This window comes from Galeopterus variegatus, unplaced genomic scaffold (genome assembly GCF_000696425.1).
Source record: "Galeopterus variegatus unplaced genomic scaffold, G_variegatus-3.0.2 Scaffold395, whole genome shotgun sequence".
Taxonomy (NCBI): domain Eukaryota; kingdom Metazoa; phylum Chordata; class Mammalia; order Dermoptera; family Cynocephalidae; genus Galeopterus; species Galeopterus variegatus.
This window is the reverse complement of record NW_007726506.1, coordinates 358,221-374,194: the sequence shown is the minus strand read 5'-3', so window position 1 is coordinate 374,194 and position 15,974 is coordinate 358,221. Positions and strand designations below refer to the sequence as shown.

General features: G+C 34.7%; 1 protein-coding gene across 2 annotated transcripts in view; it reads right to left on the bottom strand.

Annotated features, from left to right (window-relative positions):
- Positions 1-15,974, bottom strand: part of SPAG9 (sperm associated antigen 9) — a 119,675-nt gene that overhangs the window by 26,624 nt on the left and 77,077 nt on the right. For both annotated transcript variants that reach the window (XM_008568297.1, XM_008568298.1), the window contains 7 exons: positions 14,338-14,459; positions 8,515-8,572; positions 7,367-7,519; positions 6,819-6,870; positions 4,007-4,137; positions 1,822-1,878; positions 602-775 (listed from right to left, as the gene is read on the bottom strand). In XM_008568297.1, coding sequence (XP_008566519.1) covers positions 602-775; positions 1,822-1,878; positions 4,007-4,137; positions 6,819-6,870; positions 7,367-7,519; positions 8,515-8,572; positions 14,338-14,459 — 747 coding nt within the window. The remainder of the gene's footprint in view (positions 1-601; positions 776-1,821; positions 1,879-4,006; positions 4,138-6,818; positions 6,871-7,366; positions 7,520-8,514; positions 8,573-14,337; positions 14,460-15,974) is intronic.

Genomic DNA, 15,974 nt, shown 5'->3' with positions numbered 1-15,974 from the left:
GAGGGTTGCGATCCTGTTGCCGGTCCCGGTCCGGTACGGGCGCGACACTGAGGGTTGCGATCCGTTGCCGGATATGAAAAAAGAAAAAAAAAAAAAAAAGAAAAAAAAAAAAAAAAGATCAATAAATCAGTATCTGCTTACAAAGATAATTTAGGTTAAATCTTAGATCCCATTACCTTATTTCAATGGACAAAATGCAAACTGACTTGGTAAGCTTAAGAGCTGTCGAATAAAATATTATGAAAATGATTCTGAAAATAATTGCCTTTCTTTTGGCCATTGAAATTTTTGTGAAGTGACTTGCTGTTATATCATAGTAAACAAATGTACTTTACAGATACTGTATAATTTAATCCTAACACCTTTTTGAGATAGGTTACCATATGCATTTTACAGGCAGAGGAACTAGGGCTCTGAGAGGTTAATTTGCCCAAGTATACGTATTAATGAGTAGCAAGTCCTTTTTGACACTGAAGGAAATGTTCAAACATTTAGGATAAGGGCTTATATAAGCCATTAACATTTCTATTCGGGAAAGGGCTATAATATTCTGAACTGTTAACTTATTCAGGGCATAACCAATAGTCTGGAAAATACTTACTCTTCGCTAAGGAAATCAAAGGCTTTAGACTTATCCCCAGGGAGCTGAGATAAGGTGCTACTTCTTTTCTTGACAGAAGGAGTAACATGAGAGGTGGGTGCATTGTACTTCAGGTTAACAGGTGGTTCAGGCTTCTTAGCTGTATTACTTGAGGAGCTGAAAAGTCGGCTGAAACTAAAAAGAAAAAAATGTGTCTATGTGTATGTATCATATGCACTGTGAAGACCAACCCATGATATTCCACAAACTTTTACACTCAAGAAAATTCCATAGTGCTTTAACAAGGCAATGAGTTAGAAACTGGCAAAGACAGTTTTTGTATTGACATGCTACAGCCTTAGCAATAACTCACAGCCAAGCTCAGACATTCAGGGAAGAGAAACTACTACTTAGAATGGCAGATGCCTGATCTTTAATTAGCAATTTCTATAATGAAAGGAAGAAGCTCTTGAGTACAGGGAACTTCTCCTGATGAATAAATAAAATAGAATGGTTCCTTTAGCTAGTTCCTATTTGGTGCAATGTAAGAGTGGTTGTTAAACAGCAAGGTTATGGCTGCATGATTTGAAAAGAAGCTTAGTATACTAGTTCTGAAAAGTCTATTATAAAAAGTACTAAAACAGATTTTACTATGTTAACACACATCATTTATATAATTTCTGATTAAGATCAATTTAAATAACTACTTTCACTTCCATTTTTAAAAAAATTTGACAGTTCTATTAAATAGCAGATTCACCAAAAAAGGATAAGTTTTAGCCACATAAGCACACACACAGCACTTCTGGCACAAACATAATTCAAGTCCAACACATACACATACTACTCAAACCCCACAAACACTAAATCTCTCATGTTCACTTTGTAAAGTTCCTTACAATCACACAACCAGTGAGTCAGTAACTTATTTGATGGGGATCTAGGTAATAATCAACTACAAAAATAATTCCCCATTATTTTATTTAATTCAGCAGAGGATTCCACCAAATACATAACCGACATAATGCAGCTTACGATAGCATATTTTTTTCCTTAAGAACAGCCTTACCGAGTTGGCACACTATATATCAAAAAGAAAAAGTTCAGTTTAGTTATTTATCCCCAATTAAAAAAAAAAAGAAAAGAAAATGGACACAAAATAATTCTTGAAAATAAATTTTGACTGTAATATCTTGTCTCAAAATGCTATCTGATGTCCTTACTTGTTTTTAGATACTTACAACTGCCAAATGCTTGACCTTTTTTTTTCCTGCATGGCTGGATTTTCTCGTGATGCCCTACATTAAAGAGAAAGAAAAAAGAAATGTGCTATCAGTGAGATGTTCTAGCTTTCTGTCTGAAAAATAAGGGACCCAAAAAGTTCATGCAATACTCAGAAGAGAGTTAACAATTAAATTCAGTAAGCTGAATTTGATCTACTATGCATCAGTCAGTCTACTAAAGCTAATACTACTGAGATAAATAAAATACCATCCCTCCCTTAAAAAGCTCAGTCTACTGATAGCAGATTATTACCTGTGCTGGACAGACCACCATGCTTGGATGTTAATACTTAAAAATTTCTATTGAAAAGATATCTTCTAACTCTCCCTTTTATCAAAATATTGCCTTATAAATGTTCATCAAAATATTGCCTTATAAATCTTTACATAAAGGTCTCTAGTATCTATATTTTTGGCTCTCACAAAATAGCATGTATCTTCACTGTTCTGATGGGTCATTTTTCACAGGACTAAAACTTTTCCATCACTGAAAGAATGACCAGGGAAAAGAAGAGGAAAAACAGAATTGACAGGTAATTTAACAAAATTTCAGAAAGCAAGACATTTCAGATTTCCAGATTGACTTGGTATGGCGTAAGAGTTCTGCCATCACTTTTCAGAGCTGCCATTTCACTTTTTTTTTTCCCTAAGGACTAAATTAAAAACATCTTTTGGGGCCGGCCCGGTGGTGCACTGGAGAGTGCGCCGCTTGGGAGCGTGGCGGCGCTCCCACCGAGGGTTCGGATCCCATGTGGAGACCGGTTCCTGCTCACTGGCTGAGCGCGGTGCGGGTGCAACACCGAGGGTTGCGATCCCGTTACCGGTCAGTAAAAAAAAAAAAGACAAAAAGGAAAAAAAAAAATCTTTTGATTCAATGAACAAGTTAAAAAAAGTAAGCTACTATTTCCTTTCACTTGCTGACTACCATTTAGCTGCTAGTTAAAAATACCAATGAAAATTTGGCCGGTTAGCTGAATTGGTTAGAACATGATATTGTAATACCAGTGTCAAGAGTCTGGATCCCATATTGGCCAGCTGCCAAAAAAAAAAACCAATGAAAAGTGGGGACTGCCTATATACCTTCAATTTTTAAAATTTATTCATTATTTATTTAATATCCATTGAGTGCTGCAGTTAGTAGGTTAGTTTCCCTGTCCAATAAATAAAGGTTACATTATTGATCTCCTTCCTTCTCAGCAGCTATAAGCAATTACAATTATAGCAAATTGCAAAGTGTTTATACAAAATACTTTGTTCTAGTATGACATCGGTAAAGGACACATAAACTGTTAAATTACTGATATAATCATAAGGAAGTAGAAGTTGGAGGTTAGAACATATGTTCACAAACTTAAAAACAAGGGCCGAGCCCGTGGCGCACTCAGGAGGGTGTGGCGCTGGGAGCGCGGAAGCGCTCCCACCGCGGGTTCGGATCCTATATAGGGATGACCAGTGCGCTCACAGCGCTCACTGGCTGAGTGCGGTGCGGCCGGTCTCAAAAAAGGACAAAGAAAAAAAAAAAAGTGTTAATGTGTACTGTTATTGGTAAATCTGATGTGACAATCCAAGCTCAAAAATATGGGTAAATTAGGCAGCAACTAATTTATAAACTTTTCATGAGCTCTTTCTAAATTAAAATAAGGAATACTGTTACTGAGAATATGACCATTAGATGGCAGCATTAGGTGAGATTTAAGATTCAATTTACTGAAAGATGTTGATGGAAGGTACATTTGCGTAAATAGTCAGAAAGGGGGAAAAAAACCAAGCAAGAGTACTTCACAAGGAGACACAATAAAAATAATTTATTTTCCTGTGTGTTGCATATAAAATTTTGATCTTTTCATGAAATTATTGTAAAAGTGGTATTGATTTCCATATTCTTTTTGAAAAATGACTGTCATTCCTAAATATAACAATTGTCTTTTACAGGTCACGGCAACATCCTCCAAGATCCCTTACTGGTTAAAAACATACCCAGTTTGATCACGTTCAGTTACTAATTCCAAATGCTACTTTAGAAAATCTCTCCTAATAGAGAAAGGAGCTTGAACCCTCAAGACAGGACTCTAGTTCTGAATGACGGTATATTCAAACTTAGGAAATGATACCAGGAAAACACCAGAGTACTTCTCATACAAACCGAATCATTTCTGTCCATCGAACAGCTTCTTGAAGCTCCATCAGTCTCTCTTTGTACTGGTTTCTCTCCATGAGAACACGGGCCATTTCTACTCTAGTAAACCGCTTCCTCTGGGCTGTGGGAATGTCACTCTATAATGACAAGACAATGACAGATCACTCTGGGAGCCTATATGTGTTCTGGAGTTAATCTCAGACTTAAGGAAAATCTTTAAACTTTTAAATATTCCTTAAGTTCTAATCTCACAGGTCGCTTTAAGGAAAATGACCTTATAAAAATAAAACCAACAGAGATTTAAATAATTACTTATGACTAAAAAATAAGAGGCAGGCAATTTAATTTCTGAGTATAAATACAGATATTCAAACATACTACAAAGGAATTACAATGAATAGTGCAGATTTTGAATGAACACCAAAAAAGTTAACTTATCTACACAGATTTAATATGCTCTTAAGCAGAGGTAAGTTTCACCTGAAAATGTTGCTCGAACATTATTTTATTTTATTTTACTTTTTGTTCTCTTATCTAATTGCATTGGTTGGTACTTCCAGTACTCTGTTGAATAGAAGTGGTGAAAGTAGGCATCCTTTGTCTTATTCCTGACTTAAGAGAGAGAGCTTTCAGCTTTACCCCATTCAGTACGATGTTAGCTATAAATTTACAATATATGGTTTTTATTGTATTGAGGTACGTAATTTCAATACATTGTTTGTTAAAAGTTTTTAAAAATTTTTACTAGCATATTCATTGTTACAAATCATACTTATTCTTTATGCGCCTTATCCAATCTCTCCCCTCCCCCCTCCCCCTCTAATAAGCATAGAATTGTGCTCTCCATCTGACAGGTTGACTGTTCCTCTGTTGGTTTGTTGCCTCGGTGATCTGTCCAGTACTGAGACGGGTGTGATCAAGTCCTCCCCTATTATCATAAATTAGATGCTTCTTCTAATACTTTGGAGTGTTGTTTGTGGAGAGAGAGGGCCTCTTCTTTTTTTTAAATTTTTTATTTTTGGTTTCTGGTGCTCCCCTCCCCCCCCCCCTCTAATAACCATAGATTTGTTCTCTCCATCTGACAGATTAACTGTTCCTCTGTTGGTTTGTTGCCTAGATGATCTGTCCAGTACTGAGACAGGTGTGATCAAGTCCTCCCCTATTATTGTAAATCAGGTGCTTCTATCATTATTTTAAATTAATGTTCCATAACAATTATCATTCAGAAAATAGTTACAAGTTCATTCCAGAAGAGGTTTATCTCAAACTACCAATCCATATTCACACCCAAGGCCAGCATAAGGTGTAAACTTATTGCCTGGTTACCAAGGTAACCAACCATAGGAGTCACTAAAATACCAATAGAAATACAAGATGAAGACAACTGCATTAACTGGAATTATCCTTAGAGAGAATAAGGATGTCAGTGTGGAATAAGCATAGAGGTAAGACACCAAATGGGCCTGCTCAAGTCCTTCTGCTTCATTTCCTTCTGCTGCTGATTTCTAACTATCTTCTGGGGAGGAAGGTAGGCTTTTATTTTGCTGAATGGAGTATGCATATTTTGGATCAAAGCTGAAGGGCCTGGGACAATAAGAAAGAGGCTGAGCATAGCCTCAGCAATTCTCCTCCTCTGTCCTTCCACCACAGAACACAGCCCTTCCTTAAAATAAAAGTTAAATAACAAATCATAAAGAACCTTGTGTTTGCAACACCACAATCCACCACTAGGTACATACCCCAGAAAAACTGTTGCTCCTACACACTAGACTTGTACTATAATGTTAACAACAACAGCATTGTTCATGGTAGTAAAAAGCTGAAAACAACCTAGATATTCATTAACAGGAAAACAGATATACAAATTGTAGAATATTCAAATAATGAGATATCATAAAGCAACGAACATGAACTACACCACTATACTATAACACAGGAATATCAAAAAACATACTACCAAGTAAAAGAAGCAAGTCTCTAAGACTAAACATAGTATGAAACACAAAAACAATGAAAACTAAACATACTTTGTAGGAATACATATATATGTAGTATCATAAGATTATTATTTAAGTTATGCAAATGATAAATACAGGACAGTGGTTTCCTCTGGAGGGAAGGAGCATGGGTCAATTTCAATGTTTGGTAATGTTCTGTTCATAGATTGGGTATTAAATTCATAACAGTAATTTATTATGATTCATAACTTATATGTTACATATATTTTTTGTATGTATCAAATAGTATATTAAAAACACAAAGAAACTGAAGTGGCACTAAATGATCATTCTGTCCAGGACACCAGATATCTCAAATCTGACCTTTGGCCTGCAAGCACCTGTTGTAAGAATGATAATCTAGCTACCAACAGAATTACCAGTATGCTATTAACATTGGAAACAGACACATATTTATTCTTTTGTATTTATGTATGTTGACAATATGGGCTAATTAGCTAGTACTAAACTTATAGACTTCATCTTTCTATGTTTAATACTATTCAACAATTTTTATTATAAAGTTTTCATATTTCTAAATCAAAAATTAAAACAAAACAAACAGTAACAAAAAAAAAATACAAAATGACCCAGTTGGTCCTTGAACATGCAAACACAGGTCAGAGCACACTGCATGTAGCTAGAAAGCTTAGCATCTGGATACCATGTGGAAGCAAGAGCTATCCTATTCATGGCCATAAACACATCTTCTGACTTTTACAAATCTTTATAATGCTATATTCAAAGCTTAATTAGCAACAGTTCCCCAAAATACCAAAATGTGGTAAGGGAAGAAAAAAAGTCCCAAATTATAAACCTACATCATCATCATCTTTTGCTTTCTGCCTTGCATCTTCAGCTTCTGCACGAGCTCTAGTGGGAAAACAAAACAAAACATGTTATTTGAATTGTGTTCATCTTTTCGAAAAATGAAAGAGTAGGTCAACAATTTTAACTACCACTAAAGGATTATTTTCCTTTTTCAAAACAGGGTACATAACTGCCTTCATTTAGGGGAACATTATCAAAGCACTGTTTTCAGGAAAAAAACAGGTATTAAATAAAACTGCGTGAATGAAAATAATGAATGTTTTTTATTTCCTTATTATCAAGATGAAAATGTTTGAACAGTTCTCTTTTCACGTCATGACAGACACAAAAAATGCTAGTATTTGGATAAAAGGCTGATAAATGGGGGTCCTGCTCACAGCACAGACAACTGGCTGGGGCACCTCACCCTGTTCCAGGAAGCTCTTGACCTTTCCTAGCCTAAGAGGGCTGAAGGCCTCAGTCTCAGGGTTACACCTATAACCCTTGGTGGCATACTGGCAAAGACAGTTTGGTTTAGAACAACACTGTCAAAACTTACTTCCTAAGCTCTTCCTCCAATTCTTTGTTCTTTTCCTCTAGCTTCAGTTTGGCTTGCTTCACAGCCTCCAATTCCCCTTGCAGCACATCTTTCTCGCAGGTCAGTTCATCCACTTTTGCTATTAAATCATTCTTCACTACGTTCAAAGCATTTCTAAGAAACACATATTTCAAGTGCATCATTACAAATAAATATTCTTTCCATCTTTCAGCATGTTTCTTTGTAGACTAAAGTAACTCTACAATCATAAAGCTGAATAACTGAGTACTTTAAGACACTACCTGATCTTGTCTGTGGATAAAGGCAAAAAGAACACAAAGCAATGGTCTAAGTTTTTACTCTTCCCATTTATCAAAGAATAAATGGATAAAGCAAGATGGACCACCAATTAATAAGTGAGAATTAAGTAAGATTAAACTTAAAAATAGCATTCATAGGGCTATAATAGTTAATAAGTTCTGAAAAGATGTTACCCAACCAATAAAGTAAAATTACTCCTTTAAGTTACCTTAATAATTAATGAGACAACAGTCTAAACTGGAAAGAAAATGAAGAAAAAAAACCCTAAGAAGCAGTTCCTTTGGGTATAGTGGGCGCAGAACCTCATTATAGCCGCATTCTGTCCTGGATAAACACAGATGTTCCAAGGTTGCTCTGACACAGCAAATTAACAAAAGGACCCAGCCTACTTTTCCACATGACTGAGGACCTACTCCATTAAACAAGACTTCAGTGTGCTTAAAGGCCTAAGACTCTAAGCTCTGAAGAGGCAGACTGAGTATAGGTCAAAACATTTGTGCGGAAATAAAAGAAACCCCCAAGAAGAGATAAGAAAATAGATAAATCTCACATCCAGAAGATTAAGAGAAAGGCACGGATACCTGCAGAGTGGAAAGGAAATGAAAATCTATGTTTCTTCAAACACAGGGCAATGAAACATATCCATCAGGGCAATGTAGGTCGCATTACCTATTTGCCTGTGTTTGTGGCAGGGGCGGGGCGAGTGGGTACATACACAAACAGAGAGGAGGAATGAAGTGGAGTAGGGAGACTGCGTTAGTGCTGTGTTAAATTGATGAAGTGTCATTGACTTGGACAAGAAAAAAATTTGGTATCTTGTTCCCTGTTGAAATTTTGTATATACTTACTTGGTTTCCAATAGTTGTGTATTTTCTAATATAAGATTCTCAACTTCACGACCCATTCCTATAAAACAAAAAAGGATAATAAAGACTTTGAAAATCAATTTATCAAAAATTATATAGATTTATAAAATAATAAGCTATAGTCACAAATTTTATATTATAAATTTTATCTGTCCTGTAGGAATCTTACTTTGTCTATAATTCATCTGACATATCTACTTGCATAGATTATAAAATTATAAATAATTATTCATCACGAAACAAAGCTAAAGATTTTGCTGGCCAATTCTTTGTATCTGGTAGTCTATATTCTTTCTCATAGATAATATTTCAAAAGGATCAAGACTTTTCTGCCAAATATTTTAACAAATAGCATTATTTAGGGGGGCAAATAGCATTAATATAGATCAGAAATTGTTCCCCAAAACACAGCTAATATTACAGACTTTTGCCTAAAAATTTGGTCTTATTAATAGAGAACAAGGCCAAAGAAAGACAGAACCCCAAGACAGATGAAACCTTACCAAAGAAATTATGGTCTTAAAGCCCATGCATTCCATGTAAAGCAAAAACAAAGAACAAGAAATGTTTTACATAAGAAACAGCATGAAAATAGATCATTAATCTATAAAATTTTATGCACGACATGAAAAACATTTGGAATCACAATGTTATGAGTTAATGCATAATGATGTGCAAAAGACAGAAATAAAGATGATTTCCTTCGTTCATAGGGATGCTCTCTGATATACCTAAAAAATGCTTTAGCAATTCTTTCTCAGAATAAAATTGAATATAATTAGATTAAAAACCTGAAATCAATACTGCAAAGTTTTCTTCAAAGTGCCACCTCTGAAACAATGATATTCAGTTGCCACTTTATAGGAATTTGTGTTTAATATTCTAATGAGTACTGTAAGATAGGTATGTAAGAACATTCAGTGCAAGATCTAATGGATAGTCTTTAGGGTGAAGAAAGAGATTTAATTTTGGTTCTCATGAGAAACTTGTAGAAATGAAGTAACACACTAGAGAATAATACTCAAAAAAACAAAGCAAAACAAAACAAAACACCCACCACTCACTCATCCCAAGAAATTGTGAGCCAATGTTGGAAAATCACATATTAATAGTAATATTTATAACTCAGGTAAACAGGAAGAAAATATTTCTAAAGGAAACTACATAAGGCAAAGGAGGTAACATGACTCTGTATTTTAAAAAAGTTAATATTCCAAATGATTTAAAAACTATTTAAAATAAACAAAACCAGACTAGGAAGACTAAAAATTCAGTGCTCGTATATGGACTAATATTTTGTCTGTATTAAAATTTCCTTGAAAATTCTCAAAGATCAGAGTACTTATGCGAGGAAGAATTAAATAGCAGAAACTGTAGCTTATTTAATCATTTCTCTACGTATTCTCCACAAACCCAAAAAAAGACAAACTAAAAAAGTTCCAACTCCACAATGACTTTTAGAAATACATTTTCTTTAAACACTGTTAACTTTTTACTAAAGCTATAGAGACAGAAAAAAATAGACTTTAGACTGGTTAGAAAAAGTTTATATAATAACTATGGTTGCTATAAATTCTCAAGCATTTAGATAAGCACAAAAGCTGAAAACATACGCAGGGCAAAAAAAAAAAAATATATGGTTGAGCAGAAAAAAATGACAAGAAAGCATTAAATGAGAACAGCAGCCAAGAACACCTAGCTTAAAAAGCAGTAATATTAATGTATTTAAAAGCATACACACCAGAATATTCCCCTGGGTAAGCAGCCCAAGAGAAAAATGAATGAGAATCTCAATTAGATTGTTTTCAGAAAGCAAGAACTAAACTCATTTATTTTAAAATGAGAGGAGACAAAGAAATTGAAAAGATGTAGAGAAACTATTAACTAAACACAATAAAGTATAAATATTATAAATAGAAAAAAATTAAAATTTGTACTATATGAGAAACATATCCTAAATATAGTTTCTAAAGTTTTCATTAAATTTACACATTCCCAAAGAAGAGTTCTCTTAAAATCTGGTGTACAAATTTAATACATAATCAATAGGATTATCTAAAATTTTCATTTTGAAATGTATCAATAAAGACTAACTCAGTATAACTATAAGAAAAATGTAACGAAGTGCCCTCATTTCTATTCAAGGCTTAAACAGCCTATTCAAGCATAAACTCAAGTATAATATAAATGAAAATTTTACCAATTAAAAACAAGCCTTTCTCATCAAGCCAGATAGGAAGGAAAAAAAAAAAAAAACAAGCAAAAAAACTGGTTGGCAGTTTTTAAAAATGAAGTCTTATGTGGATTTTAGCACCAATTCTCAAGCTAGGTCCAAAGACGGGCTTCAGAGTTATCTAGTAATCCCTTAAGAATGTATGCACCATTTTATCTAGTTCTGCATGTGCATTTTTCCAAAGGTATGCTGCTTTCTTACAAATTCTCCTGTAAAGAATTTTTAATTCCAAAAGATAAAGAATCGCAGATATAGAGGTGAAACAAAACTGTTAGAACTATTCAGTAATCCCATTCACTTAGTTGATGTGCTATTTGCTAAAGACAAAACAGTGAGTAAAAGACACAGTTGTCTTAGCACAATGAGCTTATAGTCTATCCAGGGAGACAGGTACATAAAAATAAGAATAAAATATGAAGAGGGCATAATAAAATGCAGTGCCAACTTTAGGTGTGTCAAATGTAAAGCTCTCCAAATCATCTAAGGAATGTCTAGTAGGCAGCTTGTAAACAATAGTCTGGGGATCTAAAAAAAGATCTGACATGGATTTAAAAACTTAGGAGTAATTTGCCATGAAAACCAAGAACAATGAGAGCAAATATGACTTCCTAACAAAGAATCAGGAATAGGATGGGAACACTGATATCTAAAAAATAAGTAAAGGAAACCGATCCTGCTAAGACAACTGAAAAGGAACAGACAGAGCAGGAAAGGATGCAGGCAAGTCTGATATCACAGAAACCCAGCAAAGACAATTTTAAAGACAATACAATTGAGAAGTCATGTTAATAACTGAGAAAGAACCACTTGGATATGGCAAACAAGAAAGTTGTTTCAGGAAAGGTGAGTGTGGGGAAGAATGCCAGATTATGATAGGATGAGGAGCAAGTAGCACTGGGGAAGTCTTGCCAAAGTAGCCACACTTTCAAGAAGTCTGTTTTGTTCACTGACATATCACAAGTATCTAGAATAGTTCCTGGCATATGTCTGACAACTCATTAATGTTGTTGCACAACATAACTAGAAGTGGGAGGAGAGTGAGTGATAGGTGGTAGGCAGTGAAGATATGGGGTCAGAAAGGGCAGTATATTTATCTTTAAATGGAAAAGCCCTGAACATGTTTACATTATAATGGGAAGAAGTTAGCAGCCATACTAAAGTTGAAAATAAATAAGATAATTAAGAGAAAGAAACTCTCAAGAATACGGTGTATGAATGTATGATTTCCAAGTTCTAGAAAGTGGCCATAGGGAGTAAGTGACTAAAATGAATGGAGAAAAGGGTCAACGAAAATAAGAAAGTCAAAGGATGAGACACCAATCAAGAAAAAGGACAAACTGTTGGGGTTATTCAGTCTGTTTCTTTTCTTCAAACCAAAGCATCATAATAAATAATCTATTAATTATACTTAATTTTCTGATTTCCAGAATATATTTAATTTAAAGACCACCATTATTTCTAAATCCTACATGGCTTAATTCTTTGTAAAAGAAGAAAGTTTTGGGGTCACCAACCTTAAAAATTATTACTCACTCCTAGATTATGAGGCAACAGAGTACACAAATTATATTCAAAAGCACTTTATTTCGATTGATACAAAGAGGCAGCATGAAGGAATTTGGGGGGATGATATACACTGATGCTGTTGGTGGTTACACAACTCTGCATTTGTAAAAACTTAACAAGTTGTACATCAAAAGAGTGAATGTTATTGAATGTAAATTTAAATACAAATTTAAACATTTTTAAGTTCTCCTTTCTAACATTTTTTTGCATCTGCCCTTCAATTTTGCCAGGAAGTCAGTTTCTTAAAACAACAAAATCTCAAAAGTAAATTTTTATGTATAATTTGATGTTAACTAAAATTAAAGTATAAATTTAAATGTAAAAATGGACTATTCTTTAAGACTAGCCCTCCTTGAGAAATGCAATTCATTCAGTTTCTTCCAGTGCTTGAACTTTAAAGGTGGGAGTCTCTTTATATACTTGTATACTTACGTAGTTATATTTACATATTTCAATCTCTCTTACTAGAGAGATGTTTAGATAAAACTTGTGTTTCTTTTTAAAAATAGTTCACATCAAGAACATAATTCGCAATCAATGAATTTAATGTCAATTAATGCAAGCAATATAACTGTAGTCTATATTCACAAGAATTGACAAGCAGCACCTTTTAAGAAGTGTAGTGTGTATTGCAATTACACTAATAGATACAAAATTTTTTTGTAGCCTGGTATCTATTCCAAGGCATAGGTTTTTAATTCTATATAGTTTTCAATTTCTGTAAGGTCTTAAGTTTTTTTTTTTTTTTTCCTTTTTGTCTTTTTTCGTGTCCGGCAACGGACCGCAACCCTCAGTGTCGTGCCCGTACCAGACCGGGACCGGCAACGGGATCGCAACCCTCGGTGCTGCGCCCGTCCCTCGCTCAGCCAGTGAGTGGGAACCGGTCTGTATGAGGGATCCGAACCCTCGGCGGGAGCGCCACCACGCTCCCAAGCGGCGCACTGTAGCAGTGCGCCACCGGGCCGGCCCTGTAAGGTCTTAAGTTTTAAGAAGGGCACACCAAAGCTAATTTACCTAAGTCAGAATCATTTAAGTGTTGCTGAGAAACACCTAGAGATCACCTAGAGCAGGGGTTGGCAAACTTTTTCTGTAAAGGGCCAGATGGTAAATATTTTAGACTTTTTGAGCCATATGATCTTGTTGCAAACTACTTAACTCTGCCATTGTGGGGCAAAAACAACCATAGACAACAAGTAAACAAATGAGGGTGGTTGTGTTCCAATAAAACTTTATTTACTATATACACAGGATAATCAGCTGGATTTAGCCCTTTAGCTGCACTTTGCTGGATCCTTGAACTAGAGTCCAGCTCCTTCATTTTACACACAAAGAAAATAAGATCCAAAATGATTAGGCTATTTGGCAAAGGTCACCAGATAAATAGTGGAAGAATCAAATGCAGTATTCTTTTTAAATCACATGTTCTTCAACAACACAAACTTTAAAATAATTACATTTCCCACTGAGCTAAAACATAATAGTCAGTGAAAGCTCAGAAAAATCAAGTGTTATAATTTCTTATTTAATTAAGACCAAGATAATTTAATGAAATTTATTTAAGCCAGGAACTAACGATCCATCAATCCACACATCTACACATACACACACACCTCTATATGTGTGTGTGTGTGTGTGTGTGTGTGTGTGTGTGTGTGTGTGTGTGTGTGTGTGTGTGTGTGTGTGTGTGTGTACACACACACACACACATATCAATCATTGTTCCTTACTTGTAATATCTGTTCTTGGAATATAGCAGAAGTTCAATAAATTGTGTTACATAAATTCAAACTACATAAATGCAACTTAATTTCAGGTATATCCATAGGCAAAGATGTTTTCACCTAAAACTTACATGATGTCAAATAATATGTTCCCAATAATTACCTAAAAGTGCAATAACCCTTACCACCAGGCCCTTGGGAACATTTTAAAGGAATTTTCGATTAAAACATTTAAAAAATCTATTTTTAAAACAATACGATACTTCCTCAGATGAGCTATCATACCTAGTAAATCTGCTCCTTCATCCACATCTCCAATTAGGCCTGAGCCAGCTGAAGACAGTTCTTCAAAGAGAGATTCTGTATTGCGATCAAAAGCTTTGTTCTCTATGCCTTTTGTGGGAGTGCTATGCAACAGAAACAACAAACCCAAATCAACAAATTACAAAGACTTTTTTGACAGTGTAAAACGAATACAATGGGCTAAGCTACATAGGAATCTCTTCCCTATAATTTACATTTACTATAAAACATAATTTAAAAATATTTCTCAGAGGTTTCCTAAGACATTCAAACTAAACTCCATAGAGATAACCAGTGAAGAAATAACGGAACATTTTCGTTGTGAGATCCCAGCAAACACAAATAGTAATGGCAGCTACTCTGTTCTGTACCAGGCGGTGGTCTAAGTGTTTCACATAGACTACCTATTTAATCCTCACAACTACCCTACAAAGTAGGTGCTGCTGTTACCTCAGCAGATGAGGAAACTAAAGAAGTTAAGGAATCTGCCAAGATCACTTAACAAGTAAGTGAAAGAGGCAGGATTCAAACCCACAGAGTCTGGTCTCAGAATCCATGATCTTAATTACCATGTTACATGTTTAGTATAAATTAGCATGACTTTTTAATGTTTCTTTTAAGGACAATTGTTTTTTCTTTTAAGGACAATGTGTTTAAAATTTTAAATGCAAATACCCACTGACACAAGAATTCTATGCCAAAAAAATGTCCTACGAAAACCCTGTCACAAGAAGGCAATTATGTATGTAAAAGATGGTCAAAGAAGCATTTTTATAGTGGCAAAAAGTTGAAATGACCTAAGAATCATTAATAGGAGACAGGTGAAATAAGTTATGGATATAAGTATAAAGTTAAAATTTTTAACTTTATTGTTAAAAACATTAAAATAGAGCTTTAAAAACTAAAGAAACCCATTATACAAAGTTTTTATTTTTTTAAGGGCAAGTTGCGAAACAGTATATATTATAAGCCCTTTCTGCAGGGGTATGGAGGGAATGGGGAAGTGTGTATGTTTGTGTCCTAATGCTATATTAATAGAAAAAACTGTGCAAGATTTCCAGTTAAACACAGTAAATTGAATACAGTCATTTATCACCTAATAAATCAGAAACCTGACTAAAGTGACAGTTAAGAAATTTAAAAGCTATATACCTAAAGGACAAAGTGAATAGGAAAAAAAAAACTACAGTAGATGAAATGTGAACAACATTCTGTAAGATGGAAAACAGAAGTTGATTTAAACAGACCAGAGAAAGCTGAAACTTAAGCCATTGGGGTTTAGGATCCTTCCTAAATGTTAATATGCTGCCAGACCCCCTAAAAGACCCAGGATTTGAAGCTACCAGCAACTGTGGAGGTGAGCATGTGATGGGAAACATAAAACAGAAGATGGGATAAAAGACTGCACAAGAAGCAGTAGGAATCCTAGATGTAATCCTCCACAGCAGTGAGACCTCCCTTCTGTCAGCACAGCTCCATGAACAATTGAAGCTGAGTTTAAATGTCAGTATTATTTACTTAAGTATAAGCAAAACAGCCACAGAGCACCAGACATTTAAAGAAGGCCTCTATTATAAAAGAAAGAGCCCAGAACAAAGGGGATGTGACTCAGAAGGCAC